This window comes from Protomyctophum bolini (assembly GCF_963924005.1).
Source record: "Protomyctophum bolini genome assembly, chromosome: 4".
NCBI classification, from domain to species: Eukaryota; Metazoa; Chordata; class Actinopteri; order Myctophiformes; family Myctophidae; genus Protomyctophum; species Protomyctophum bolini.
Window position 1 is genome coordinate 52,072,827 of NC_137865.1, and position 27,734 is coordinate 52,100,560.

At 47.3% G+C, this 27,734-nt stretch overlaps 3 protein-coding genes across 3 annotated transcripts in view; 1 reads left to right on the plus strand and 2 right to left on the minus strand.

Moving 5' to 3' along the window:
* Positions 1-27,734, plus strand: part of LOC308313636 (nuclear factor 7, ovary-like) — a 283,858-nt gene that overhangs the window by 59,131 nt on the left and 196,993 nt on the right. The gene's annotated exons all lie outside the window — the stretch shown is intronic.
* LOC308314676 (aquaporin-9-like) lies at positions 429-6,425 on the minus strand (the record flags this gene model as incomplete). The annotated part of the gene is made up of 6 exons (XM_080762307.1): positions 429-666; positions 1,577-1,794; positions 2,943-3,061; positions 3,840-3,977; positions 5,672-5,798; positions 6,348-6,425. 6 exons carry the CDS (start codon positions 6,423-6,425, stop codon positions 429-431), a joined length of 918 nt encoding a protein of 305 aa, XP_080618433.1.
* LOC308314678 (cingulin-like protein 1) lies at positions 8,846-27,727 on the minus strand. Its single transcript, XM_080762308.1, has 19 exons — positions 27,259-27,727; positions 26,940-27,057; positions 26,558-26,807; positions 25,585-25,679; positions 25,415-25,487; positions 24,835-24,983; positions 23,350-23,482; positions 22,424-22,615; positions 21,842-22,048; positions 19,360-19,464; positions 18,289-18,441; positions 17,641-17,811; positions 16,861-17,013; positions 14,296-14,385; positions 13,654-13,737; positions 12,805-12,929; positions 11,530-11,638; positions 10,933-11,096; positions 8,846-8,945 (listed from the first exon to the last, which is right to left on the minus strand). The coding sequence occupies exons 1-19, from the start codon at positions 27,719-27,721 to the stop codon at positions 8,864-8,866; spliced, it is 2,916 nt and encodes a 971-aa protein (XP_080618434.1). The 5' UTR covers positions 27,722-27,727; the 3' UTR covers positions 8,846-8,863.

Genomic DNA, 27,734 nt, shown 5'->3' on the forward strand with positions numbered 1-27,734 from the left:
TAGTCAGAGTCAGAGAACTCTAGTCAGAGTCAGAGAACTCTAGTCAGAGTCATAGAACTCTAGTCAGAGTCATAGAACTCTGGTCAGAGTCAGAGTCAGAGAGTAAGACACAGTTAGGACAACTCTGTTCTCTTCAAGGGGCTTCAGGCTCTTCTAGACTCCTGTTGTCTCTTCTAGACATTAAGAGACTTTAGTTGTTACTGTACGATACTTTAAAACAGTTGTCATGTTGCACACATGCCTAAAAATGCTGATATTTGCGCCGCCCCTCGTTGAAAACAATGTATTTCCAACTCGGCTGCATGAACGGTTTTCTGACCCCTCAATAATGTAGTAACTCTGTCTTACTTCATGGCTCTGGTCCGGGATAGGGGTCGGGGGTCATCGGGGGTCATCGGGGGTCACCGGGGGTCATTAGGGGTCAAGGGTCAGGGTTCAATCATCTCGTATTTGTCCTTTACAGAGCTGTCCATGTCGTCCTCCAGCTCCTCGTCTTCGTCCTCGTCCTCCTCCTCCTCCTCGTGGGCGGGGCCAGTGTCCTCGTCGCTGTGGCAACGGGCGGGGGAGGGGTGGTGCATCTGGACCAATAGGAAGTAGAGCCCCGCCCCCACGGGACCCCCCAGCATGGGCCCGGCCACGGGGACCCACCACCAGTACCCCCCAGTGCTGGGAACATAACCATATACAACATTATAATACCCCCCCAGTACTGGGAACATAACCATATACAACATTATAATACCCCCCCGGTACTGGGAACATAACCATATACAACATTATAATACCCCCCAGTACTGGGAACATAACCATATACAATACATTATAATACCCCCCAGTACTGGGAACATAACCATATACAACATTATAATACCCCCCCAGTACTGGGAACATAACCATATACAATACATTATAATACCCCCCAGTACTGGGAACATAACCATATACAACATTATAATACCCCCCAGTACTGGGAACATAACCATATACAATACATTATAATACCCCCCAGTACTGGGAACATAACCATATACAATACATTATAATACCCCCCAGTACTGGCAACATAACCATATACAACATTATAATACCCCCCAGTACTGGGAACATAACCATATACAACATTATAATACCCCCCAGTACTGGGAACATAACCATATACAATACATTTTAATACCCCTGAGTACTGGGAACATAACCATATACAACATTATAATACCCACCAGTACTGGGAACATAACCATATACAATACAATATAATACCCCCCAGTACTGGGAACATAACCATATACAATATTATATAACCCACCACCAGTACTGGGAACATAACCATATACAATACATTATAATACCCCCAGTACTGGGAACATAACCATATACAACATTATAATACCCCCCAGTACTGGGAACATAACCATATACAACATTATAATACCCCCCCCAGTACTGGGAACATAACCATATACATTATAACCATATACACTGACCTGAACACCTCCCAGCCACCAGGGTAAAGAGGGTAGTAATAGTTACCTGAACACCTCCATGCCACCAGGGTTCAGAGGGTGGTAATAGTTACCTGAACACCTCCATGCCGTACCCAGCCACCAGGGTAAAGAGGCGGGGTCCCAGGTCCCGGGCGGGGTTCAGAGGGTAGCCACAATTCAGGCCCATGGACACCCCGATGGCCATGACCACCAGGCCGATGGCCAGAGGCTCCACCCCTTTAGGAGCGCCGATGTTCCCGCCGTCGATGATGGCCAGGATGCAGAGGACCAGCATGCCTGTTGCTATCACCTGGAATATAATACAGTATGAATACAATATGAATACAGTATGAATACAATATGAATACAATACGATACGATACAGCAGGGCTTCTCAACCCGTGGGTTGAGAAGTGGGTTATTTTGGGGACCCCCAATTATAATTTTTTGCAACTGAATGGCTGGAAAATGTAAATGAAGAGTTTACATAGAACTGTATGCATAATAATCCTTAATAATTATATCTGGTTTCAGTTCATTTATGACACATTTTCTCTATTATAATGTCAGTTTGTATTGGTGGTGGAGGGGGGGGGGGGGGGGTCCCCAGAACACACACACACACACACACACACACACACACACACAACTCTACACTACTGTAAATATCATTGCTGAAAAACAGCTGATCAACAAGCTCACACAGTCAGCAGGTCTGCTACACCAGACAGACAGACAGACTGAAACGGATGTGGAGTAAAGATCATTGAACGACTGGAAGTGGGTCATGGCAGCTGGGGGGGGGGGGGGTTTGGAGGGGGTGGGGGGTGTGTGTGTGTGTGTGTGGGGGGGGGGGGGTATATGTGTGTGTGTGTGTGTGTGTGTGTGTGGGGGGGGGGATTGGGGTAAGTGGGACAATCAATCTGCATTCAGTCACATTTCTGTCAGAACAGCAGTTTTTCATCACTGAATGGAACCAGCAGAACAGACTGAATGGAACCAGCAGAACAGACTGAATGGAACCAGCAGAACAGACTGAATGGAACCAGCAGAACAGACTGAATGGAACCAGCAGAACAGACTGAATGGAACCAGTCGAGTCCACCCACCTGGCCCACTAGTCCTCCTACAGGACAGGACAGACATTTAGGTCCACCCACATGGTCCACTAGTCCTCCTACAGGACAGGACAGACATTTAGGTCCACCCACCTGGTCCAATAGTCCTACAGGACAGACATTTAGGTCCACCCACCTGGCCCACTAGTCCTCCTACAGGACAGGACAGACATTTAGGTCCACCCACCTGGCCCACTAGTCCTCCTACAGGACAGGACAGACATTTAGGTCCACCCACCTGGTCCACTAGTCCTCCTACAGGACAGGACAGACATTTAGGTCCACCCACCTGGTCCACTAGTCCTCCTACAGGACAGGACAGACATTTAGGTCCACCCACCTGGTCCACTAGTCCTCCCAGCACAGACAGGTGTCGTCCGGGGTACGAGGCGAAGATGTGTCCCGTGGCGTTGATGCCCGTGACGGACAGGATGCCGTTGGTGAAGTCCATGATGGAGTCTGGAAGCAACGCCACAACGTCCTTGTTATTCTTTCATTGAGACACTTTGATATCTCCGATTATCTGTGCACCGAGACACAGCTCTGATATCAACGACCCCCCCCCCAGAGCAGAGCCAAGGATACAACAATCCATGAGCAACAATACACAATAATAACACATCAACACATGATTCAACACAATTCATTTAAACAATCGCAAACAATACAATATTATCCCATAACCCCTTGGATACAGGCCGGGGACGCCACACGAGCTGCTTGACAGCTCAGCATGTAATGACAGCGACAGCGTTACTGACGTGTATAGATGCTAACTCCATTGGACCCTCAAAGCAGCTAACTCCACCACCTCTCCCCCTCTCAAACTGTCTGCTAAAGTAGCTAACTCCACCACCTCTCCCCCTCTCAAACTGTCTGCTATAAAGCAGCTAACTCCACCACCTCTCCCCCTCTCAAACTGTCTGCTAAAGCAGCTAACTCCACCACCTCTCCCCCTCTCAAACTGTCTGCTATAAAGCAGCTAACTCCACCACCTCTCCCCCTCTCAAACTGTCTGCTAAAGCAGCTAACTCCACCACCTCTCCCCCTCTCAAACTGTCTGCTATAAAGCAGCTAACTCCACCACCTCTCCCCCTCTCAAACTGTCTGCTATAAAGCAGCTAACTCCACCACCTCTCCCCCTCTCAAACTGTCTGCTAAAGCAGCTAACTCCACCATTTACCGTAGTACAGATGTATATTACAGTATATTAATATATATTCCAGTATATATTTACCGTAGTACAGAGCGAAGACGGCAGCAGCTCCAGTGAACGCTCCCAGGAACTGAGCCAGGACGTACAGAGGAAACTTCCACAGCTTCAGTTTACCAACCATGACCATGGCTAACGAGACAGCTGGGTTCACATGTCCTCCTGTTGGACACACAGAGAGACAGAGGGGTTAACATGTCCTCCTGTTGGACACACAGAGAGACAGAGGGGTTAACATGTCCTCCTGTTGGACACAGAGAGACAGAGACACAGAGGGGTTAACTACCATCAACCCCATGCAGCTCGAAACTCTGGCACTACACGACCGCTCAGCCTGGCGGGTCACATGTGCCGCCAAGGCAATTCTGCACATCATTTCGCGACAACGACCATCAAAGGAGGTCCGAGAGACGCGCCCAGCGACACCGGAGGGAACGCCGGCATTCCTCCAGCAGGACGGGATCCCTTTTGCCCCCACCTGTGGGAAGATCTGCGGCCTCGACAGCCACACCAAGTGGCACCAGCGGCAACACCGCTGACCCCCCCCCACCCGACCACGAAGCAAGCGTCATCATCGGACACGACGGACAGCTCAGAGTGTGTGTGACACGACGGACAGCTCAGAGCGTGTGTGTGTGTGTGTGTGTGTATGTGTGTGTGTGTGTGTGTGTGTGTGTGTGTGTGTGTGTGTGTGTGTGTGTGTGTGTGTGTGTGTGTGTGTATGTGTGTGTGTGTGTGTGTGTGTGTGTGTGTGTGTGTGTGTGTGTGTGTGTGTGTATGTGTGTGTATGTGTGTATGTGTGTGTGTATGTGTGTGTGTGTGTGTGTGTGTGTGTGTGTGTGTGTGTGTATGTGTGTGTATGTGTGTATGTGTGTGTGTGTGTGTGTGTGTATGTGTGTGTGTGTGTGTGTGTGTGTGTGTGTGTGTGTGTGTGTGTGTGTGTGTGTGTGTGTGACATGGATGTATCTTTGCAGGACATCGACAGCCTGGGGGTTCAGCGTGACCCACATTGAGGTTCAGCAGCAGCACGAAAATCAATCACTGGTCACTCCACGATGTGTGTGACCGCCACAGCGTCACATGCACTAAAACAATGATTGTGACCACCGTGGCACGTTTTGTGTGATCCTGGAGGAGGCCCGGCGTGGCACAGAATGTGCCCAAATGGGCTGACCTCATCGCATTTGTGATGACGGCTATGACCTCATCGCATCTGTGATGACGGCTACAGGCCGTTTTTCGTGCGAAACTAATTAATTAATAATTAACTTTAACGTGATTCAGAATCATGAAAACCCCCTATAGTTTGACACGTCACATGCTACTGAACGCATGATGACATGTGGGACATTTTGAGAGCAGGCCTCTAATTATGTGAACCTTATTAACCCATTCTGAACGGGAACCCATTTTGGGTGAGGAACCCCTTTTGGTGTTAGCATTACGTTATGCTTTAGCTATTGAAAAATAGCAGATCTACAAGCTCATAGCGCGCCACCGAGTGGCGCGCTACGAGCTTGTAGGTCTGCTATTTTTGAAAATAACTTTTCAGAGAACTGTCAGGATGTAGAAGACATTTTTAGAATCTGATCTCACGTCAGAATGGGTTAAAGTATTTGATGACATTTGGGACATTTTGAGAGCAGGCCTCTCATTATGTGAACCTTAATGACCAAATGATCACAGGTCCTGTCCAACGTTGGGCCTGATAGAGCGTGATAGATGCTAGATTATCCTGTCCAACGTTGGCCCTGATAGAGCGTGATAGAGAGTGATAGAGCCTGATAGATGCTATAGATATAGATGTAGATATAGATATAGATGTGATAGATGCTAGATGATAGACGGTAGATTACCTGACACTCCTCCGGAGACGTAGGCGGCCATGGCCAGACCCACGGAGAACCCGATGTGGACCGTCAGAGGTTCTCCTAGAGTGTTCCGACTGAGCACCGTCTGGGCCACGGAACCCACACCGAACACCTGGAACACACGCACGCACGCACACGCGCACGCACACGCACACACACACACACACACACACACACACACAAAGTGCAGTAGAGTTACATTCACACACGCACGCACAGTCTGAGCCACGGCCGAACTGAACTGAACTGAGAGCCCTGTCACTGAAAAAAAAACTTTTGCAATGAGTATACAGTCTACCACAATATAGTTATTTAACACATATTTAACCCCAAACATAATAATAATAATAGCTCAAATTTATATAGCGCTTTTCTAAATACCCAAAGCGCTTTACAAGGGAACACTAGGAACTGATTTTAATAAGAAAAACAGATACAACAACAGTACAGGGTTAAAAAGATAAAAGGATAAACGAGGCCTCAGCTCGGGGGAAGGCTATCCTGAAGAGGTGTGTTTTGAGTGAGGTTTTGAAGGAGAGGAGAGAGGGAGCAACTCTGAGATGGTTTAGGGAGTTCATTCCAAACATGCCCCTTATTATTATTATTATTATTATTACACCCCCTGGATCTCAATAAATAAATACATAGATTATTAACTCACCACCAAGACGAAGGTTCCCAAGAACTCGGCCAGGACTTCCCGTAGGATGGTGCTTTTGAGAGCACATCGTCGCCTCATGGTCTGTCTGTCTGTCGTTCTGTCTGTCTGTCTGTCTGTTGTTCTGTCTGTCTGTCGTTCTGTCTGTCTGTCTGTCTGTCTGTCGGTCTGTCGGTCCGTCTGTCGTTCTGTCGGTCGGTCTAATAATTCACTCCATCAACGGGTCTCTGAAAGCCTTCCCAGCAAAGCGAGCCTGGATGTCTCCGGGTCAACGGGTCTCTGATGTCCCGATGTCTCCCAGCTCCTCTTGGTTCCAATCAGAGAATCTGGTTGTATTTTGTACGGCCAGACGCTCAGAGCGACCGCTAGGCTTGATCTGTCCAGTGAATACGCCAACCTCCACCCTCTGTCTGTCTGTCTGTCTGTCTGTCTGTCGATCTATACTGACCACTGGTTTACATGTAGACCACTGCTGTTTGTCACAGCTCCACCCCCACAGCCAATCAGCTGGGGGGGGGGGGGGGGGTCATTGATCATTGATCACTTTCTGATGATCCTAAACATGTTGAATGGTGCATTTATGAATGGAAGAAAACAAGAAGACCAGACCGCTAAAACAAACAGAATAAAGTTTACCTTCAGAGTACAAAGCGTTGTTTATTTATGGCTTCTGAATGTAGGTCTTTTGACATTAATGTCTATGGAGTGACGTCACGTCAACGCCACTATAGGTCTGGAAAGGGGGCGGGACAGGCCTGTTCTAAAACTGTAAAACTAGCAGATCTACAAGTTCAGAAGCGCGAGGCTTCGAGATGCATTGCAAGCTTGTAGATCTGCTACTTTGATGCTTTAGAGTGATGCTGTAGATTAGAATGAAGTATAATTATGTCACGTTAATATACGAAACAGTAAATAATTGCCGAATTGTTCAAACTGTATTATTATATATATTTTATTATTATTAGATATCGTCCAAACTGGTAAATCTATAATCAAGACACAGTTAAGAGGCGTGGAAAAGTGAGCCAGACACAAACAAATCAAATGTTAATTAATAATTGAAATGTTACATTTCATATTATTAAAGTCTACCAGCATGGATCATAATATCCAAACATAACTCCGTAACACTAACAATGTTGCGCAAATTATGAATCGCTCAATCAAGACTGTCATAACTTAATGACAGATTAATTAATTAATTTCTCTACGATCTAAATAATGAGACGTGAAGATAAAAAAGGAGACATTATTATCATTCTAAATGCATGGCCTGTGTATAACCACTGCAGTTACAAATACTGCCACCAGAGGTCAGTCTCGTGTTGCCCACAACTCCATCAACATACACATGAGCAGAGATCCATCAGCATACACAAGTTTCATGCGGATATTACACACACACACACACACACACACACACACACACACACACACACACACACACACACGTAGATATTAGAAAAACATACATACATGTATGTGTGACTGAACCTGTTTAACAGCTAGTCAAAGTCTGTAGCCCTCTGTCTGTATAGACTGCATGTTTACATGTTAACAGCTCTACTCAGTCACTCTCTGCAGTCCTCTGTAGCCATGTTTGTAGTCCTCTGTAGAGATGTTTGTAGTCCTCTGTAGACATATCTACAACAGCGCTACAACACTCTGGCTTTTAGCTGATCTTTTTAACCCATTCTGACCGGGAACCCATTTTGGTATTAGCATCATGTTATGCTTTAGCTATGGAAAAATAGCAGATCTACAAGCTCATAGCGCGCCACCGAGTGGCGCGCTACGAGCTTGTAGGTCTGCTATTTTTGAACGACTGACATTTTTATAGAATCTGATCTCAGGTCAGAATGGGTTAATCAGACCAGTGTGTGTCCAGTGGAAACCTCGTATGAATCTGATCTCAGGTCAGAATGGGTTAAAATCCTCCTTGTTATTCGTGTCCTGTATTGGACTGTATATCCTATAGTGCTGGCATTGGGTTCATTAGATTGAGTGAATTCTAGTTTTTACAACCGTTATCAAGTCAAGTTAAAACCTCTAAGCACAGAAATCACCATTTTAAATGAACGGCAACACAGTTATATCCATTCTTAGAACTCACAGCTATATGTTTAAGCTTTTAGTTCATATTTACATGTTAATGTAAGCTCTGAAACGTTTGTCATACATACTCTAGTATGTGTTGTGTGTACTGTGTAGTCTCCATCGCTGTGATATTCACTCAGTTTGGACTTTACTGAACAACAACTCTGTCTGCAGTTACACATCTCTACTGTGTTACAGTGTGTGTGTTACTGAAGAACATGTACAGTACAGTACAGTAAAACTAGCATAACAGGTGAACATAGATACATGTGTGTGCGCGTGTTCATCACCATCAGTCACAGCCCAGCCCAGGCCTTCTTCATCATTGCGTGCGTGCGTGCGTATGCGTGTGCGTGTGTGTGCGTGCGTGCGTATGCGTGTGCGTGTGTGTGTGTGTGTGCATGTGCGTGCGTGCGTCACCATCAGTCAGAGCCCAGGTGATCTTCATCATCAGCATCATCATCATCCTCATCCTTCAGGACGGACCTGGATTTCTTCTGGACTCTAAATGATGTCATAATAAATAATAACTATGAATATAAATAACTTTTCAAAACAATTACAGTTACAGTGGTTTCCAAAAGCAGAATAAACTAGAACTGCACTCTGCCGAGTGCATACTTGCTTGTTGCACACTAGTAGGCCATAAATGGCCTACTAGTGCGCAAGCAGAGCGCGCAAGTACTTTCGAGAGAGAAAGTAGTCTGCGTAGTCAGTTCTGTAGAAAAATTCTCTTCTCTGAAATGGTATGGATTTCTGTCCTTTATCCTAAAGTTCTGTTTGGTTTAGTTAGTTATATACTACAACGACGTTAAGCTTAATGGTTAACTTTTTGACATTTGCGTGATTTTTATACAATCCAGAAACATAATGTTGTATGACTTACGTCATCAGAAATGGTCATCTGTGTAATCTGGTCCCACCAGATACCACATTACGTCATCGTTGAGAGCTGGGACCAGAGTACATGGTGTGTATTACCGTGGGCTCTCATACAGAGTATGTAGTTGTAATTTGATTAGCAGTATACTGTGGTTACTTGGTTCCAAAAAGTGACAGCCAAGTTTTTTTCAACGGTAAGTCTGTGCCTGGTTTGCTGGGACCAGTTACCACATTACGTCATCGTTGAGAGCAGGGACCAGAGTACATGGTGTGTATATGTATGACTAGCTCTCAGTGATGACGTAAGAGAAATGGTCATCTGTGTAATCTGGTCCCACCAGATACCACATTACGTCATCGTTGAGAGCTGGGACCAGAGTACACGGTGTGTATATGTATGACTAGCTCTCAGTGATGACGTAAGAGATATGGTCATCTGTGTAGTCTGGTCCCAGCAGACCAGGCACAGATTTACAAATTACAAATCACATTACAACTACATACAGAGTATGTAGTTGTAATTTGATTAGCAGTATACTGTGGTTACTTGGTTCCAAAAAGTGAAGCCAAGTTTTTTTCAACCGTAAGTCTGTGCCTGGTTTGCTGGGACCAGTTACAACATTACGCCATCGTTGAGAACTGGGACCAGTTACATACGTATACACACCATGTACTCTGGTCCCAGTTCTCAACGATGACGTAATGTTGTAACTGGTCCCAGCAAACCAGGCACAGACTTACGGTTGAAAAAAACTTGGCTTCACTTTGAAGAGACCAAGCGAAATGATTACTTGCGCGCTCTGCTTGCGCAAGTAACTAGAACTGCACTCTGTCGAGTGCATACTTGCTTGTTGCACACTATATAGGCCATACAAGTGCGCAAGTACTGTCGACCGATACAAACTGTCAAATCTCAGTTTCTCTGTGAAGGAACGTTTGAAACGTTGAATTATCAGGTTTAACTATTTGCTACCTAGCTACTTTATGCATGTAAAAAGTAGTATTATAAGTATGGTACAAGTTTCTATCTATAAAAGAAATACAGTTTTATCCATTTAGAACTATTCTTTAGTTTCTCAAATAAAAAAAAAAACATCGATATCCGATGAAATAAAATCAATATCAATACCTCAGGGTGCTGCGTAGAGCATTCAGCTGGTCCTAAAGGTTCTGGGTGGTCTCCATCTGGTCTATAAGGTCTATCAGTACCTCAGGGTGCTGCGTAGAGCATTCAGCTGGTCCTAAAGGTTCTGGTTGGTCTCCATCTGGTCTATAAGGTCTATCAGTACCTCAGGGTGCTGCGTAGAGCATTCAGCTGGTCCTAAAGGTTCTGGGTGGTCTCCATCTGGTCTATAAGGTCTATCAGTACCTCAGGGTGCTGCGTAGAGCATTCAGCTGGTCCTAAAGGTTCTGGGTGGTCTCCATCTGGTCTATAAGGTCTATCAGTACCTCAGGGTGCTGCGTAGAGCATTCAGCTGGTCCTAAAGGTTCTGGTTGGTCTCCATCTGGTCTATAAGGTCTATCAGTACCTCAGGGTGCTGCGTAGAGCATTCAGCTGGTCCTAAAGGTTCTGGGTGGTCTCCATCTGGTCTATAAGGTCTATCAGTACCTCAGGGTGCTGCGTAGAGCATTCAGCTGGTCCAGGAGGTTCTGGTTTGTCTCCACCTGGTCGTCCAGCTCTCTCATCAGTCTCTTCTTGTCGTGTTCCAGCCGCTCCATCTCCGCCTCCACCTCGTCGATCTGACGCTTCGCCGTCTTCAGGCGCTGAGTCAGCTGCACCGTTTAAACACATGGTTGATTGGTTGGTTGATTGACTGATCAATCGAGTGTCTTTAATAGCATCACGGTAGCACGGGACAATAAGAACACCCATCAATACTTAAAAGCATGTATTTCCATAAAACACTCAAATCACTAGCAAAGCATTACCTCGAAAATAATGTCTCTGAAGCTAAATGTAACAAAGCCAGGATCTGAAACTCAATGTTTTTAATCTGCTGGAATAGGCCTATTCTACAGCCCCTCCCCGCCCCCTCAAATCCCGGATTACTCTCTAATCCAAGTTTCGTGAAATAGGACTGATTGGTCGGTGTGTTACCTGGTCTCTGATTGGTGGGTGTGTTACCTGGTCTGTGATTGGCCGGTGTGTTACCTGGCCTCTGATTGGTCGATGTGTTACCTGGTCTCTGATTGGCCGGTGTGTTACCTGGTCTCTCTGGGTCTGCAGAGTCAGGTGTTCTTCTCCAACGTGCATCTTCATTTCCTTCACTTTGCGCTCCAGTTTACGATTGGTTTGATTCAGGATGGAGTTGTCCCTTTAAGAGAGGAGAACCACACTAAACCACACTAAAAACACACTGAAACCACACTGTGATGCAGGTTGGTGTTGTTCCTTTAAGAGAGGAGAACCACACTAAACCACACTAAAAACACACTAAAACCACACTGTGATGCAGGTTGGAGTTGTCCCTTTAAGAGAGGAGAACCACACTAAACCACACTAAAACCACACTAAAACCACACTGTGATGCAGGTTGGAGTTGTCCCTTTAAGAGAGGAGAACCACACTAAAAACACACTAAACCCACACTGTGATGCAGGTTGGTGTTGTCCCTTTAAGAGAGGAGAACCACACTAAACCACACTAAAAACACACTAAAACCACACTGTGATGCAGGTTGGTGTTGTTCCTTTAAGAGAGGAGAACCACACTAAAACACACTAAAAACACACTAAAACCACACTGTGATTCAGGATGGAGTTGTCCCTTTAAGAGAGGAGAACCACACTAAACCACACTAAAAACACATTAAAACCACACTGTGATGCAGGTTGGTGTTGTCCCTTTAAGAGAGGAGAACCACACTAAAACACACTAAAACCACACTGATTCAGGATGGTGTTGTCCCTTTAAGAGAGGAGAACCACACTAAACCACACTAAAAACACATTAAAACCACACTGTGATGCAGGTTGGTGTTGTCTCTTTAAGAGAGGAGAACCACACTAAAATACACTAAAACCACACTATGATTCAGGATAGAGTTGTCCCTTTAAGAGAGGAGAACCACACTAAACCACACTAAAAACACATTAAAACCACACTGTGATGCAGATTGGTGTTGTCCCTTTAATAGAGGAGAACCACACTAAAACACACTAAAACCACACTATGATTCAGGATGGAGTTGTCCCTTTAAGAGAGAAGAACCACACTAAAAACACACTATGATCCTCTCCTCTCCTCAGTAAACCAGTCTCTCCTCTCCTCGAACTCAGTAAACCAGTGTATCCTCTCCTCTCCTCTCCTTCACCTCATCAAACCCAATGGATTCTCTCCTCTCCTCTCCTCTCCTCTCCTCTCCTCTCCTCTCCTCTCCTCTCCTCTCCTCTCCTCTCCTCTCCTCCACCTCATCAAACCCAATGGATTCTCTCCTCTCCTCTCCTCTCCTCCACCTCATCAAACCCAATGTATTCTCACCTCTCCTCTCCCTGCAGCCTCTCCTCCAGCTGTGTGATGTGAGCGTTCAGTTTGGAGACCACAGAGTCCTGGCTGCTCCTCTGGGATCCTTCCACGTGTCCCAGTCTGGCCTTCAGATCCTTGTTCTATAAATATAGAATATCCTTATTACGTCACCATGGAGAGCCACTTATACCCTGGCATTGGTACATATCTGTATTACGTCACCATGGAGAGCCAGTTATACCCTGGCATTGGTACATATCTGTATTACGTCACCATGGAGAGCCAGTTATAGCCTGGCATTGGTACATATCTCTATTACGTCACCATCAAGAGCCAGTTATACCCTGGCATTGGTACATATCTTTATCACGTCACCATGGAGAGCCACTTATACCCTGGCATTGGTACATATCTTTATCACGTCACCATCGAGAGCCAGTTATACCCTGGCATTGGTACATATCTGTATTACGTCACCATGGAGAGCCAGTTATACCCTGGCATTGGTACATATCTGTATCACGTCACCATGGAGAGCCACTTATACCCTGGCATTGGTACATATCTGTATTAAGTCACCATGGAGAGCCACTTATACCCTGGCATTGGTACATATCTGTATTACGTCACACTCAAAATCAGTATATGTGCCACGAGCATGCGCATAAAAAACACCACCTTACTTGCGCGCTCTGCTTGCGCAAGTAATAATAATAATAATAATAATAATGTCCCAATCTGGCCTTCAGCTCTTTGTTCTATAATACATTAATGAATGAATGCATGAATGAACACCTGTCAGACAGACAGACAGACAGACAGACAGACAGACAGACAGACAGACAGACAGACAGACAGACAGACCTGTCTCTCCATCGTGCTCTTGTCAACCTCCAGGTCTTGACGGACAGCTCTCTCCTGCAGCAGTTCAACCCTCATCTGGTCCATCTGGTGGAGAAGGACAGAACTACAGTAAACTACAACTACAGTAAACTACAACTACAGTAAAAAGTAGACTGAAAGTATGATGGAATCATTTATATTTTACTCATGATCAGAGCTTCCGTTGCTCCAGACTGTACGACGGAAGCATTTATATTTGACTCATGATCAGAGCTTCCGTCGCTCCAGACTGTACGACGGAAGCATTTATATTTGACTCATGGTCAGAGCTTCTGTTGCTCCAGACTGTATGACGGAAGCATTTATATTTAACTCATGATCAGAGCTTCCGTCGCTCCAGACTGTACGACGGAAGCATTTATATTTTACTCATGATCAGAGCTTCTGTTGCTCCAGACTGTATGACGGAAGCATTTATATTTTACTCATGATCAGAGCTTCCGTTGCTCCAGACTGTACGACGGAAGCATTTATATTTTACTCATGATTAGAGCTTCCGTCGCTCCAGACTGTATGACGGACGACCCTAACCCTAACAGACTGGACAGGAAGTGGACAGGAAGTTGTCAGAACGTGGACAGACTGGACAGGAAGTGGACAGACCTGCTCCTTGGTTTTGTCTACTCTCTCCATCAGGCGGTCAGCGCTGCTCCGTTCCTCCCTGAGGTCGTCTTCCAGTTGACCCAGACGACCCTAAAACATAACGTCCGAAACGGTTGAGAAATGACAGTTACCATGTGGTGGTCCCTCTACTGTACTGTACTGTACTGTACTGTACTGTACTGTACTGTACTGTACTGTACTCCGGGGCGACCGTAAGAATCTGGAGGCCCGTTTCAAGACCAAATATGAGGCCCCATATACCTACTGTATGACATCATTATTTGGTTGATACAGCCGTATATTGATACGAATAGTTTGACTGTTCAATATCACACGCAGCCATTACTCTCGACAATTAGCAACAACACCTTTCCTCATCCTGTCGTCCCTTCACAATTAAAGTGTCTCCCCTTTACCTCCCAATGCTGCACATTTTACCATGTTATTTACATAAAATAGGTGTAACTTTACTAACTTAACATTAACATTGTGGGAGAGAGCAAGGCAGTGAGTGAGTGAGTGAGTGAGAGAGAGAGAGAGAGGGCCAAGAGTGGCGTGGTTGACTGAGGGGACTTCAGTGCATTGTACTTACTTACGTATGTAAGTACAATGCAAGGAATGAGTGCATTCGCCATGTATCTGAAGGAAGCCTGATCTAACCACTCTTAGATTTTCTCCAGTTTATCCCTGAGTTTAAGTTTACCCTGTTGTTTTAGGATTTGTTATTCGAGTTTTTACTGTTTCCATTTAAAAAATAAAAAATAAAACAGGCTATTCTAATTAACATTTATATTTCAAGGTGTCCCTGCCACCGAGTGGCGCGCTACGAGCTTGTAGGTCTGCTATTTTAGTTTATGTGCCTCAAATTTGGAACAAACGTTTTTTAACTCAAATCTTTGCTTCTGGGGAGGTCCCTGGAACAACACGTCTTCAGATGGGGGCCGGAGGCATAATTATTACAGATCATTTCTGGGGTCCTTGACATGAAATATTGAGTTATACAGGCCTAGAAACATGAGGTATTTATCTATGATACAGGCCTAGAAACATACGTATTTATATATGATACAGGCCTAGAAACATTAGGTATTTCAGAAAACTGTCAGGATTGAGAAGACATTTCTTTCAGGCCTAAATGGGTTAAGTTAAGACATGAGTACATCCAGACAGGTCTGACCACTTCTACGGTAAACACTGGAGTGTGTTTGTTGTGTCAACACACCGTCTAAGGTTTCGTTCAGACTTGAATTTAAATATTTGCCTCGGTTCGTCCCGTTCACGGCGCTCACGCAACTTCTCGTCTTCGCGTCGACTTCGTGGTCTTCGCGTCGACTTCGTGTGTAATCGCGAAACTCTAACCATCCTGAGCGCACTTTTAGAGGCTTCTGAGAGTTCATAAATGAAGTCCGTTCAATTCAGTTCTCTCTGTTGTCAACTCGACTTTGGAACCCACAGATAGACCTGTTATAGCGCCACCATGAGGCCTGTTAAGCCCAACACACACCGGGTGCGCAGCGACGCGAACTGGTTTCTATCGGAGCGTCAGGCGAGGCGTCAGCGCGCGTCGGACGCCGCCGGTGTGCGATAGGTTCATTGAAAATAACGGAGGCGGCTGTTTTGACGCGCAGCGTTCGCAGACGGTGTGTGAAGCAATTTATAGCGCCACCATGAGGCCTGTTATAGCGCCACCATGAGGTCTGTTATAGCGCCACCATGAGGCCTGTTATAGCGCCACCAGGAGGCCACACATTCCCACTAGGCTGCTATAACTGCACCGATCGGCACAAAACTTCGCGTGCGCAGTTCAACATGTCTACCTTTGGTAAGTGTATTAGTTTCGACATGTCTACCTTTCAGTTTAGTCATGGTTAAAGAGAAGGTTGCGGGTTACCTCCAGTAGTTGAATTACCTCCAGTAGTTTAATTTGAAGTTGAATTACCTCCAGTAGTTGAATTACAGTAGTTTAATTACTTCCAGTAGTTTCATTTGTAGTTGAATTACCTCCAGTAGTTGAATTACAGTAGTTCAATTACTTACAGTAGTTTAATTTGTAGTTCAATTACCTCCAGTAGTTGAATTACAGTAGTTTAATTACTTCCAGTAGTTGAATTACCTCCAGTAGTTGAATTACAGCAGTTTAATTACTTCCAGTAGTTTAATTACTTCCATTAGTTTAATTTGTAGTTGAATTACCTCCAGTAGTTGAATTACAGTAGTTTAATTACTTCCATTAGTTTAATTTGTAGTTGAATTACCTCCAGTAGTTGAATTACAGTAGTTTAATTACTTCCAGTAGTTGAATTACCTCCAGTAGTTGAATTACAGCAGTTTAATTACTTCCATTAGTTTAATTTGTAGTTGAATTACCTCCAGTAGTTGAATTACAGTAGTTTAATTACTTCCAGTAGTTGAATTACCTCCAGTATTGAATTACAGTAGTTTAATTACTTCCAGTAGTTTAATTACTTCCAGTAGTTTAATTACTTCCAGTAGTTTAATTACAGTAGTTGAATTACCTCCAGTATTGAATTACAGTAGTTTAATTACTTCCAGTAGTTGAATTACCTCCAGTAGTTTGACCTTCCTCTCCCTCTCGTCCAGCTGGGAGGAGTTCTTGTCCTCCGTCTCCTGCAGTCTCTCCTCCAGCTGTCTGCTCCTCAGCCTCGCCTCCTGGGCCTCCCTACGGCACCTCTGGAGGTCCTGTTCTACTGGGAACAGCTACACAACGATACACCGCTACGTTAGCACGTTAGCATGGTTTAATACAGCTGTCTGCTCCTCAGCCGAGCCTCCTGGGCCTCCCTACGGCACCTCTGGAGGTCCTGTTCTACTGGGAACAGCTACACAACGATGCACCGCTACGTTAGCACGTTAGCACGGTTTAATACACCTCTGGAGGTCCTGTTCTACTGGGAACAGCTTTATAACGACCACAACACCGCTACGTTAGCACGTTAGCATGGTTTAATACAGCTGTCTGCTCCTCAGCCGAGCCTCCTGGGCCTCCCTACGGCACCTCTGGAGGTCCTGTTCTACTGGGAACAGCTACACAACGATACACCGCTACATTAGCACGTTAGCCCGTTAGCATGGTTTAATACACCTCTGGAGGTCCTGTTCTACTGGGAACAGCTACACAACGATGCACCGCTACGTTAGCATGTTTAGAATGGTTTAATACAGCTGTCTGCTCCTTAGCCACGCCTCCTGAGACTCCCTACGGCAGCGCTGTAGGTCCGCCTCTACAGGAAACAGCTTTATAACCACAACAACAGCGCTATGTTAGCATTAGCATGGTTTAACACACCGCCTCTGTCTGTCTGTCTGTCTGTCTGTCTGTCTCACCTCTTCATGCAGTGTCTTAGCTGTCTGTCTGACTCTCTCCAGCTCCGCCCCTTTCTCCTGCAGCTGGGCAGTGAGGTCAGACAGCGCCCTCTGGTGGACGACCATGGACTCTTCAATCTGCCTCTGGAGTTTCTCTGTGTCTGAATCACACTGCTGCAGCACGGTGGTCACCTAGAGGACACGCACACACGCACGCGCACACGCACACACACACACACACGCACACACACGCACACACACACACACACACACACACATACACGTGCACACGCGTACACACACACACACACACACAAGCGTGCACACACACACACACACACACACACACACAGAGAGAGAGTGTCCACTTCATGGTACAACAGAGCAGAAACAAAGCAGAGTGTTGTTGTAAACAATGTAAACAATGGAACACTTCAGAGATCATCCTGAATGAACAGATCTAGATCCTCCTCAATGAGACTCTCCTCAATACAGTATTATCTCAGTCAGAATACAGTAGATGGATTATCAACTCCACTATTTGTTCCAATTCCAAAAGGGCTTCCCTGAATGGCATTGACTGACTCGTATTAATTCATTCAACATCTCCCTCTCCCTCCCTCCCTCCCTCTCCCTCCCTCTCCCTCTCTCCCTCTCCCTCTCACCCACCTTGCGTTGCAGCAGGTCAACAGTCCGGTCCAGATTCTTCTTCTCCTCCTCCAGGTCGCTCCGGGTTTTCCACAAATCGTCAGACCGTTTGTTCTGTTCCTTCAGTTTGACCTTCAGATCTCCGTGTTCGACCTTCAGCTTGGTCAGCTGACCCTGTCGCACACACAAACACACACACACACACACACACACAAACACACACACACACACACACACACACACACACACACACACACACACACACACACACACGTGTGAGTCCGTCCGTCTGTTACCAGCTAATCTCCGGCACCGTTAACTATTGTCATCATTAGAAAAACTAAACACAAAGACATAAAACTAGATAAAGTGCCCCTCGGGGCACAGGTCTCCACCAGGGCAGGTCAGGTTGTGGCCTCCTGGTGGCGCTATAACCTCGGGGCACAGGTCTCCACCAGGGCAGGTCAGGTTGTGGCCTCCTGGTGGCGCTATAACCTCGGGGCACAGGTCTCCACCAGGACAGGTCAGGTTGTGGCCTCCAGGTGGCGCTATAACCTCGGGGCACAGGTCTCCACCAGGGCAGGTCAGGTTGTGGCCTCCTGGTGGCGCTATAACCTCGGGGCACAGGTCGCTATAAGAGGCCAATGTGAAACGCCTTGGATGGCAATTGGATGATTTGAGGCATTTTGCTCCAAAAATCTGTTTCGCAAAAATCCACCTGTTGGTGGCGCTATAACAGGCCAATGTGAAAAGGGTGGGATATATTCCTCAGCCTAGTAGGAACGCCTGTGAAAGATTTCACGTAAATTGCACGATTTGAGGCCATTTGTTGAAAACGGGCCAAACCTGTAAACTTTGAAAGCCAGTGTTAGCCAATCAGGATGGAATATGACATATCGGACAGATCCGTCTTGAACACATGACTATAGAGATACTGTGTAACGATTTGGTGGCGCTATAACAGGCCGTTTGGGGCAGAGGTGCATCGTTGGCATCCAGGGAGTGTGTGTGCAAAGTTTGGCATCGACTGGGTTTAACTCAATGTCTGCCAAGGACTTAATTAACTGCTTTTTTATCAATATTAATTTATACCTGGACGTTCTCCAGGTGGACGGCCAGGGTTTGGTTGGACAGACACACGTCATCCTCTCTCCTCCTCGCCTCCGCCAGCGTCTCCTCCAGCTGCTGCTTCTCCACCTGTTAAAACACCACAGAACCAGAACCGCTCTGTTACTGTTAAAACACCACAGAACCTCCTGTTAAAACACCACAACGCCTCCATCAGTGTTAAAACAACAGACAGTGTCTTCTCCACCTCGACATAAAATACATGACACGTTTAATCTGAGGTTTAGGAGTACCTCCAGCTGGCTGGCTGTGTGCTCCAGATGTTTCTCTGTCATAAGGGAGTGGGATGATATTACAGGTTATACAGAGGTGTCAAGGTCACGTCCTGAGCCCCCCTGTTTGTCCATGAGTTTCCTCTGTCTCTCCCAAGTCCTGCTCCTCTGACTCTGATTGCCCTGAGTGCCATCACCTGTGGGGACCAGCTGAGCCAGGTTGGGTGATGAGCTCCAGTGACTATTTAAACTCTGCCTTGTGTTTGTTCAGTGCTGGATCTTAAATTAGTGTCAGGTTTTATGTTCAGTGTATCATGTGTAATTTGTGTATGTATTTCTGTTTTCCTATGTCATTTCCCTAGTAAAGTCAAGTTTATGTGATCTTCTTGTCCTGCCTTTGTTTGAGTTCTGCACTTGGGTCCTAACACCTGCGAACCGTGACAGTAAGATCCAGCCATCATTGGACCCAGCAGAACTCACCAGCGCTGAACAGAGCACTCTTTGGCCATTCTCTCCCTGCGCCACTCACTGTGACCAGGATCCTAACTTCCTACGTACCCCTTGTCTTGCCTTCCTGAGACTTGGAGACCCCACCCTCCTGCTCCTGTCAAGTCCTGTGTTCCTGCCTGCGCTGACCTGGGAGGCCAGCCTGTGCAGCACCCTACCTACCCTAATGACCAGCTTGTGCCCTCTGCTCCGCGTTGAGTGTCTTGATGATGAACCGCGCCAGAGCCCTGGCTAGCCATTATCCTGATGTCCTCTCCTCCCCCGACGAGGCGACGACCAGCTTGTGCCCTCTGCTCCGCGTTGAGTGTCTTGTTGATGAACCGCGCCAGAGCCCTGGCTGACCGACGCCCTGATGTCCTCTCTCCCTTGATGACCAGCATGTGCCCTCTGCTCCGTGTTGACACGTCTCTGTGATGACCCCCACCAGAGCCCTTGCTGACCACTTCTTCCCAGTTCCTCCTGCCCCACCTACCTGAGGATCTCCATGTTCCACCCCCGTCATTCTGAGTTGTCCTCTGGTCCAGAGTGGCCTAGAAGGACATCTGGGATCTGTCCCTTGGCGGGAGGTACTGTCAAGGTCACGTCCTGAGCCCCCCTGTTTGTCCATGAGTTTCCTCTGTCTCTCCCAAGTCCTGCTCCTCTGACTCTGATTGCCCTGAGTGCCATCACCTGTGGGGACCAGCTGAGCCAGGTTGGGTGATGAGCTCCAGTGACTATTTAAACTCTGCCTTGTGTTTGTTCAGTGCTGGATCTTAAATTAGTGTCAGGTTTTATGTTCAGTGTATCATGTGTAATTTGTGTATGTATTTCTGTTTTCCTATGTCATTTCCCTAGTAAAGTCAAGTTTATGTGATCTTCTTGTCCTGCCTTTGTTTGAGTTCTGCACTTGGGTCCTAACACCTGCGAACCGTGACAAGAGGAAGTCGGGCAGTATGTTTTCTCGTGTGGGTGACAGCTTGTGTGTGCGCGCGCGTGCCTGTGTGTGCAGGCTCGCGTGCGGGCGTGTCGTGGTGTCAGTGGGTGATTCTAACAGGGGGAGGACCAAGAAAAGACGCAGCCTCGCCGGATTGGAGCACAGAGGAAGACGCCAAGTTTAAAGGGCTGTCAGAGAGGCGGCGACAGCGAACCCGTGCCTTCCTGGCTCCCAACCCGCCCGTTCCACTGTTAGCCCTAGCTACTCTAGTCATTGTGTATTGTGTAGCCTGAATAGAGATGCAGCTAAATGTAATCTGTGCCATTTGATTCAGCATGTACAGTAACTGACAGATCCGTCTGACGTAAATGGCCTCCTGCCAAGTTCCACTTCGCTAGCGGGTTCTCAGCTAAAGATAAGGGCGGGGGGCTGATCTTTTGTTTTCCAGTTTATATATTGTTTCTGACAGGGAGGTTAGCGTTTGTATTTTGTTTTGAGGTAAGAGTCACTTTTTCGTTCTAGCTTGTTTTCATGTTCAGTCCTCCGCTCTTGGAGATTTTGTATCCGACATGGCCTGAAGTGAGGAACACAAATAAAAAGATAATATCGAAAAGTCAACTGTTTGGACGGCGGTTTTCTTGGGAGCTGGGATGGTCGGTTTTCCACACCTGATGTCTCGGTTCCCCCTAGACCGGGACATCACAGGGAGCGTGTAGGTTTAGGTTTATGTGTAGCCTACCTCCAGCTGGCTGGCTCTGTGCTCCAGGTGTTTCTCTGTCAGAAGGGAGCGTGTATAGGTTTAGGTTTAGCCTACCTCCAGCTGGCTGGCTCTGTGCTCCAGATGTTTCTCCAGAGCTCTGGACTTGTGGATGCAGAGGTTGAGTTCCTCCAGGCGTTCCTCCAGATGTGCAGCCCGGCTCCTCAGCTGCTCTCTGTCCTGATTGGTCAGCTCCGTCTGGGAGTCTGACAGAGCTTTCTGCTGCTCCATCTGAGCCTTCTGCTGGCTGAGCACAGACACGCTCTGACACACACACACACACACACAGGAATTAAGGAACCTGAGGCCGATCCTACACCAGTCATTCTTAACACATAATTTACGCACCACGTATCAATACATCTTTAATTAGCCATGCGTCCGGTGCGAACCACGTATCCATACGTTTCGAGCACTTCTTTATTGAATACTTTCATTCATCTTTTTACCCACCCGGACAATGAAGAACCAACCACCCCCCTGTCATTGCTACTTAGTCCCGCTCACGTGATAAACACGTGACAGACACAGACAGACAGACAGAAGGACAGAAGGACAGAAGGACAGACAGACAGACAGACAGACAGACAGACAGACAGACAGACAGACAGACAGACAGACAGACAGACAGATCCTCACCTCCTGAGCCACACTGAGGTCCCTCTGCAGCGTCTGGGTCTTCAACAGGAAGTCCTCTCGGAGCAGCTCCAGGTCCTTCCGGTGGTTCTCCACCTCCTCCTGCAGCGCCCCCTGCAGGGCGTTCAGCTCCCTCTCCCTCCAGCCCAGAGCCTCCTGCTGCTCCTCCTGGACCCGCAGGAGCTCCTGGATCTCCTGCATTATGTATGCACGCGCACGCACGCACACGCACACGCGCGCACGCACACAATTCAATTCAATTAAATTCAATTCAAAGGGCTTTATTGGCATGAGAAAACATTGCCAAAGCAGAAAGAACAATACAACAATACAGCAATACAATCAAAACAAAAATTATGTACTTTGAAGGTCAGAATCTTCAATAGATCAACTTCTGTGTACCAAGATCACTCGATGCAGGTATAGTGCAGGAATATACACAATGATTAGTCTTTAGGGTGGTTGTGTTCCATTTGATATCCTTCTCCTATCACAGCAACTCACAAATCTTGCTGCTGTGTTTTTTGCACATTGTTGTACTTCAGCCCAGCAGATATGGGAGTTTTATTTTGTCATTGGTCATGTTTTCAAAATCTCCGTGTGTGTGGTTGTAATCTGTGGGGAGTATGTGTCTCTGATGTCTTGGTACACAATGGACAGATGGTTAGGAAGTGTAGCTCGGTTTCCACTTCGCACACACACAGTTAGATATGCACCATGTCTCCGTACGGCTGTAATGCACGTAACTCGAGAACCGTTCGTCCCACCGACTAACGACAAACGTGTTCCACCCCCCCCCCCCCTCACCCCCGCAGGGAGTGCAGTGCCCGGTATCGAGTCGGTCGGACCCTACGGTTCTCCAGAACCGCCACAACAGGCTCTGGTCAGGCTCTGCCAGTTGGGCCTATAATCAGCCTAAATCCCCTCACCTTGAGAAGGGTTTCCCGCTCTGCGTTGGTGATCTTGGTGAGGTCCAGTTCATCATGCATGTCAGAAAGCTGCTGCTGAAGATCCTTCATCTCCATCCTGGAGCGCTCTCTGTCCGCCGTGACCTGGAGTAACCTGACAATAACAACAGTAATATAAGATCCTTCATCTCCATCCTGGAGCGGTCTCTGTCCGCCGTGACCTGGAGTAACCTGACAATAACAGTAATATTAATGTATATTAACGTGCATTACAGTACGTTCAACCATTCACACGCTGCTTGGTGGAGGAAACCATGCGAGGCACCAACCAGCACATCGGGAGCAATCAGGGGTTCAGAGTCTTGCTCAAGGACACTTCGACACTAGCCTCCGAAACCCAGACGTTTTTATTTCCAGGGAGAGAAAAAAGTAGTCTGGGTCCGAGTCCACTTCAATACGACATAGAGTAGTCTGGGTCCGAGTCCAGCATAGAGTAGTCTGGGTCCGAGTCCACTTCAATACGGCATAGAGTAGTCTGGGTCCGAGTCCACTTCAATACGGCATAGAGTAGTCTGGGTCCGAGTCCACTTCAATACGGCATAGAGTAGTCTGGGTCCGAGTCCACTTCAATACGACATAGAGTAGTCTGGGTCCGAGTCCAGCATAGAGTAGTCTGGGTCCGAGTCCACTTCAATACGGCATAGAGTAGTCTGGGTCCGAGTCCACTTCAATACGGCATAGAGTAGTCTGGGTCCGAGTCCACTTCAATACGGCATAGAGTAGTCTGGGTCCGAGTCCACTTCAATACGGCATAGAGTAGTCTGGGTCCGAGTCCAGCATAGAGTAGTCTGGGTCCGAGTCCACTTCAATACGGCATAGAGTAGTCTGGGTCCGAGTCCACTTCAATACGGCATAGAGTAGTCTGGGTCCGAGTCCACTTCAATACGGCATAGAGTAGTCTGGGTCCGAGTCCAGCATAGAGTAGTCTGGGTCCGAGTCCACTTCAATACGGCATAGAGTAGTCTGGGTCCGAGTCCACTTCAATACGGCATAGAGTAGTCTGGGTCCGAGTCCAGCATAGAGTAGTCTGGGTCCGAGTCCAGCATAGAGTAGTCTGGGTCCGAGTCCACTTCAATACGGCATAGAGTAGTCTGGGTCCGAGTCCAGCATAGAGTAGTCTGGGTCCGAGTCCAGCATACAGTAGCGCAAACGACGATCACTCTCTGCTGATTTCTGATCGTCTGCACCTTTGTTAAATTGACGCACACACACACACACACACACACACACACACACCTCTCTCTCTCTCTCTCTCTGTCGCTCTAATTACCTATGTCATAGAAAGCATAGGTGAGTTCCAGGCTACTTCGACACTAACTCTGGGGAAGCCCCGGGTTCGAACTGGGACCCTTGCGGTTCCCATCCGGCCACTCTACCCCTGAGCCACCGCTCACCCCCCCCCAACCCCCACCCACCCCACCCCCCAAGAGCCTGCGATTAACCTACTTGGTCTTGGTTGACTGCAGCTCCAACTCCATTCCCGACAGTCTGGTCCCGAGTTTACAGATCTCCTCCTGGTGTTTGGCCAAGTCGGCCTGAAGGGTGTTCCTCTGCGTTCTGGCTTTCTCACACGCTTTGGCCAACATCTTCTGATTCTGAAACACAAGCTTTAGCTACATCTTCTGATTCAGAAACACAAGCTTTAGCTACATCTTCTGATTCAGAAACACAAGCTTTAGCTACATCCTGAGACTCAAATCAAAATTCGTGTCTACAAGCTCAAAACACACCACTCCACGCCGCGCTCTGAGCTTGTAGATCTGCTGCTTGTGTATGATGCTTTTGGTGTTAGCATCATGTTATGCTTTAGCTATTGAAAAATAGCAGATCTACAAGCTCATAGCGCGCCACCGAGTGGCGCGCTACGAGCTTGTAGGTCTGCTATTTTTGAAAAATCGAAGAACGACTGTGACATTTTTAGAATCTGATCTCAGGTCAGAATGGGTTATAATCAGACCAGTGTGTGTCCAGTGGAAACCTCGTATGAATCTGATCTCAGGTCAGAATGGGTTAATAGTAACTGTACCTTAGTCTCAGTCTGCAGTTTGGTCTTCAACTCAGAAACCTGTTTCTCCAGCGCTGATGCATCTTGATGTATCCTGTGGTAACAGGAAGTGGTATTATTGACCCTTCCTGTGGTCACAGGAAGTGGAATTACTCACCCTTCCTGTGGTCACAGGAAGTGGTATTACTCACCCTTCCTGTGGTAGAGGGAAGTGGTTCTGCCTCACAGCGTCTCCTGCTGGCTCCACTGAAATCTCCTTCTGGCCTTTCAGGAGATCAGGAGTCACCTGGTCAGAACATAATTAATACTGTATGATCAGGAGTCACCTGGTCAGAACATAATTAATACTGTATGATCAGGAGTCACCTGGTCAGAACATAATTAATACTGTATGATCAGGAGTCACCTGGTCAGAACATAATTAATACTGTATGATCAGGAGTCACCTGGTCAGAACATAATTAATACTGTACAATCTACCTTCTAAACCATGTGCTTCAGAAGGTCAGGAACGTAACAGCAGATAAATACCGTACAATCTATACCTTCTAAAACCATATGCCATGTCACCTGGAATGGTCTAGTTTTCATCTCGTTTCATGGTCTAACTACCAGAAGGTCTAAATTTTATTTAGTGGACACTCTTAATCCAGAGCGATTTACAGTAAGCAAGAACAATTATCAGTTATCTAGGATCATATAAGCAAGCTTAGTCGACTAAATGTACGGTTGATTTTAGTAATGTCTCGATGGCGTCGCCGTGCCTTTTTCTGTCATTTAGTTTTCGTCAGTGAAGAGATGTTAGTCGACAGACATTCTTTCATCATAGTTTTATAATTATACTGTATATACAATGCTTTACATGCATTACTTGCATTGTACAGTTATTTCTTCTCATATACTTATCCAGATTATGCTTGGTTCTACCATCATACTCATTACTATTCATTCTATTTATCCATTTATTATTCTGTGTACATTACTGTACATGCTGTACGTGTTCTGCATTTATTTCTCTCATTTACTGCATTACTGTATTGCACTCTGGCTGGACGCCACTCTTCATTTCATTGTCAAAGTATTATTTGTATACTCTGTGCAGTCAGTGACAATACATTGAATCTAATCTAATCTAAAAAATAATGAACAACCCGGTAAGTTTACCCGTGTGTTCCTCCTGGCTGCGTCCTCCGCACCGTGGTTGGTGGACAGACCGTTGACCGCTGTTCCATTGACCGCTGTTCCATTGACCAGGAGCGTCTTCTCTGCACTGCCGTTTCTGCTAGAGGACTTTCCGCTAGAGGACTTTCCGCTAGAGGACTCATCTCCGTCTCCGCTAGAGGACTCTCCGTCTCCCCTGGTGGAGGTCGAGGGCTCCATCATGGAGAAGCGGACCCTGGCCACCCGGGGTGTCCTGGCCTGCCCGGGATGAGGACAGACTCCTCCGGGCTTAATACCCTCCACGCTGCGGGACCTGGTCCTCCGCTGCTCCGGGTCCAGCCTGTCCCCGCGGGGTCCTCCTGTCCTCCCCCCGTCCCCCCGCTGCGGGCGGCCGTCTCTGGTCCCTCCTGGCGGTGGACGGCTGAAGCGGTCGATCAGCCTCCCCACCGATGGGATGGAGTCTGTGTCCACCGAGTTGGGAGACCGCGCCGGGGTCGCTCCTCCTGCAGTTAAACGTTAAACCATGAGATAAAGAAACTAACTAACATACGTACGTACGATCAGAACAGAGAGAGTCTAGCTAGCAGCCCGCTTCAACCTAGTCCTCAGTTAGCTTCAGGCTAATACAGCTAGTCCTCTGTTAGCCCTCAGGCTAATACAGCTATAGTCCTCTGTTAGCCCTCAGGCTAATAGAGAGTCCTCACCTGAAGCTGCTCCATTCTGGGTCTCCACTCCTCCTCCCTGTGTGGGCAGAGAGGCTCTGGTTCTGGGGGTTCTGGGGGTTCTGGGGGTTCCGTCAGAGCGCTCCGGGTCAGACGGAGGATCCGACCCCGAGGCCGTGGGCGTGGCGACGAGGACGTCGAGGTCGTTGTTCTGCGGGTCGTACGGTCGGAGGATCTCCGGGTGTTTCTGGAAGTGGAACTGACACGGATACTCTGCCGCGTCGTCACACGGGCCGACCGGGTCCGATGCTGGCCGAGCCACCGGGCCCGAGGGGCCGCCCCCTGCTGACCGGGCCACCGGCCAGTCCCGGTGCTCCTGCTGTCCTCCGTTGTTCATGACCACGAAGGAGTGGCCTTTGATACCCTGGACCCGAACCTTGACCCCAAAGCCGTTGTCATGGTTAACGACGCTCTGCGGCCTGCCGGGGTCTGGAGACACACTCATCCTGGGGGAGGGG

Bases quoted from the DNA above. Each gene is read 5' to 3' on its own strand.
- LOC308314678 (XM_080762308.1), bottom strand. From the start codon at position 27,721: ATGAGTGTGTCTCCAGACCCCGGCAGGCCGCAGAGCGTCGTTAACCAT. The intron at 25,680-26,557 runs GTAAACTTACCG...TGTTCTGACCAG, and splicing joins CAGCCAGGAGGAACACACGG to GTGACTCCTGATCTCCTGAA. The intron at 8,946-10,932 runs GTACTGATAGAC...GACATCATTTAG, and splicing joins GCTCTACGCAGCACCCTGAG to AGTCCAGAAGAAATCCAGGT.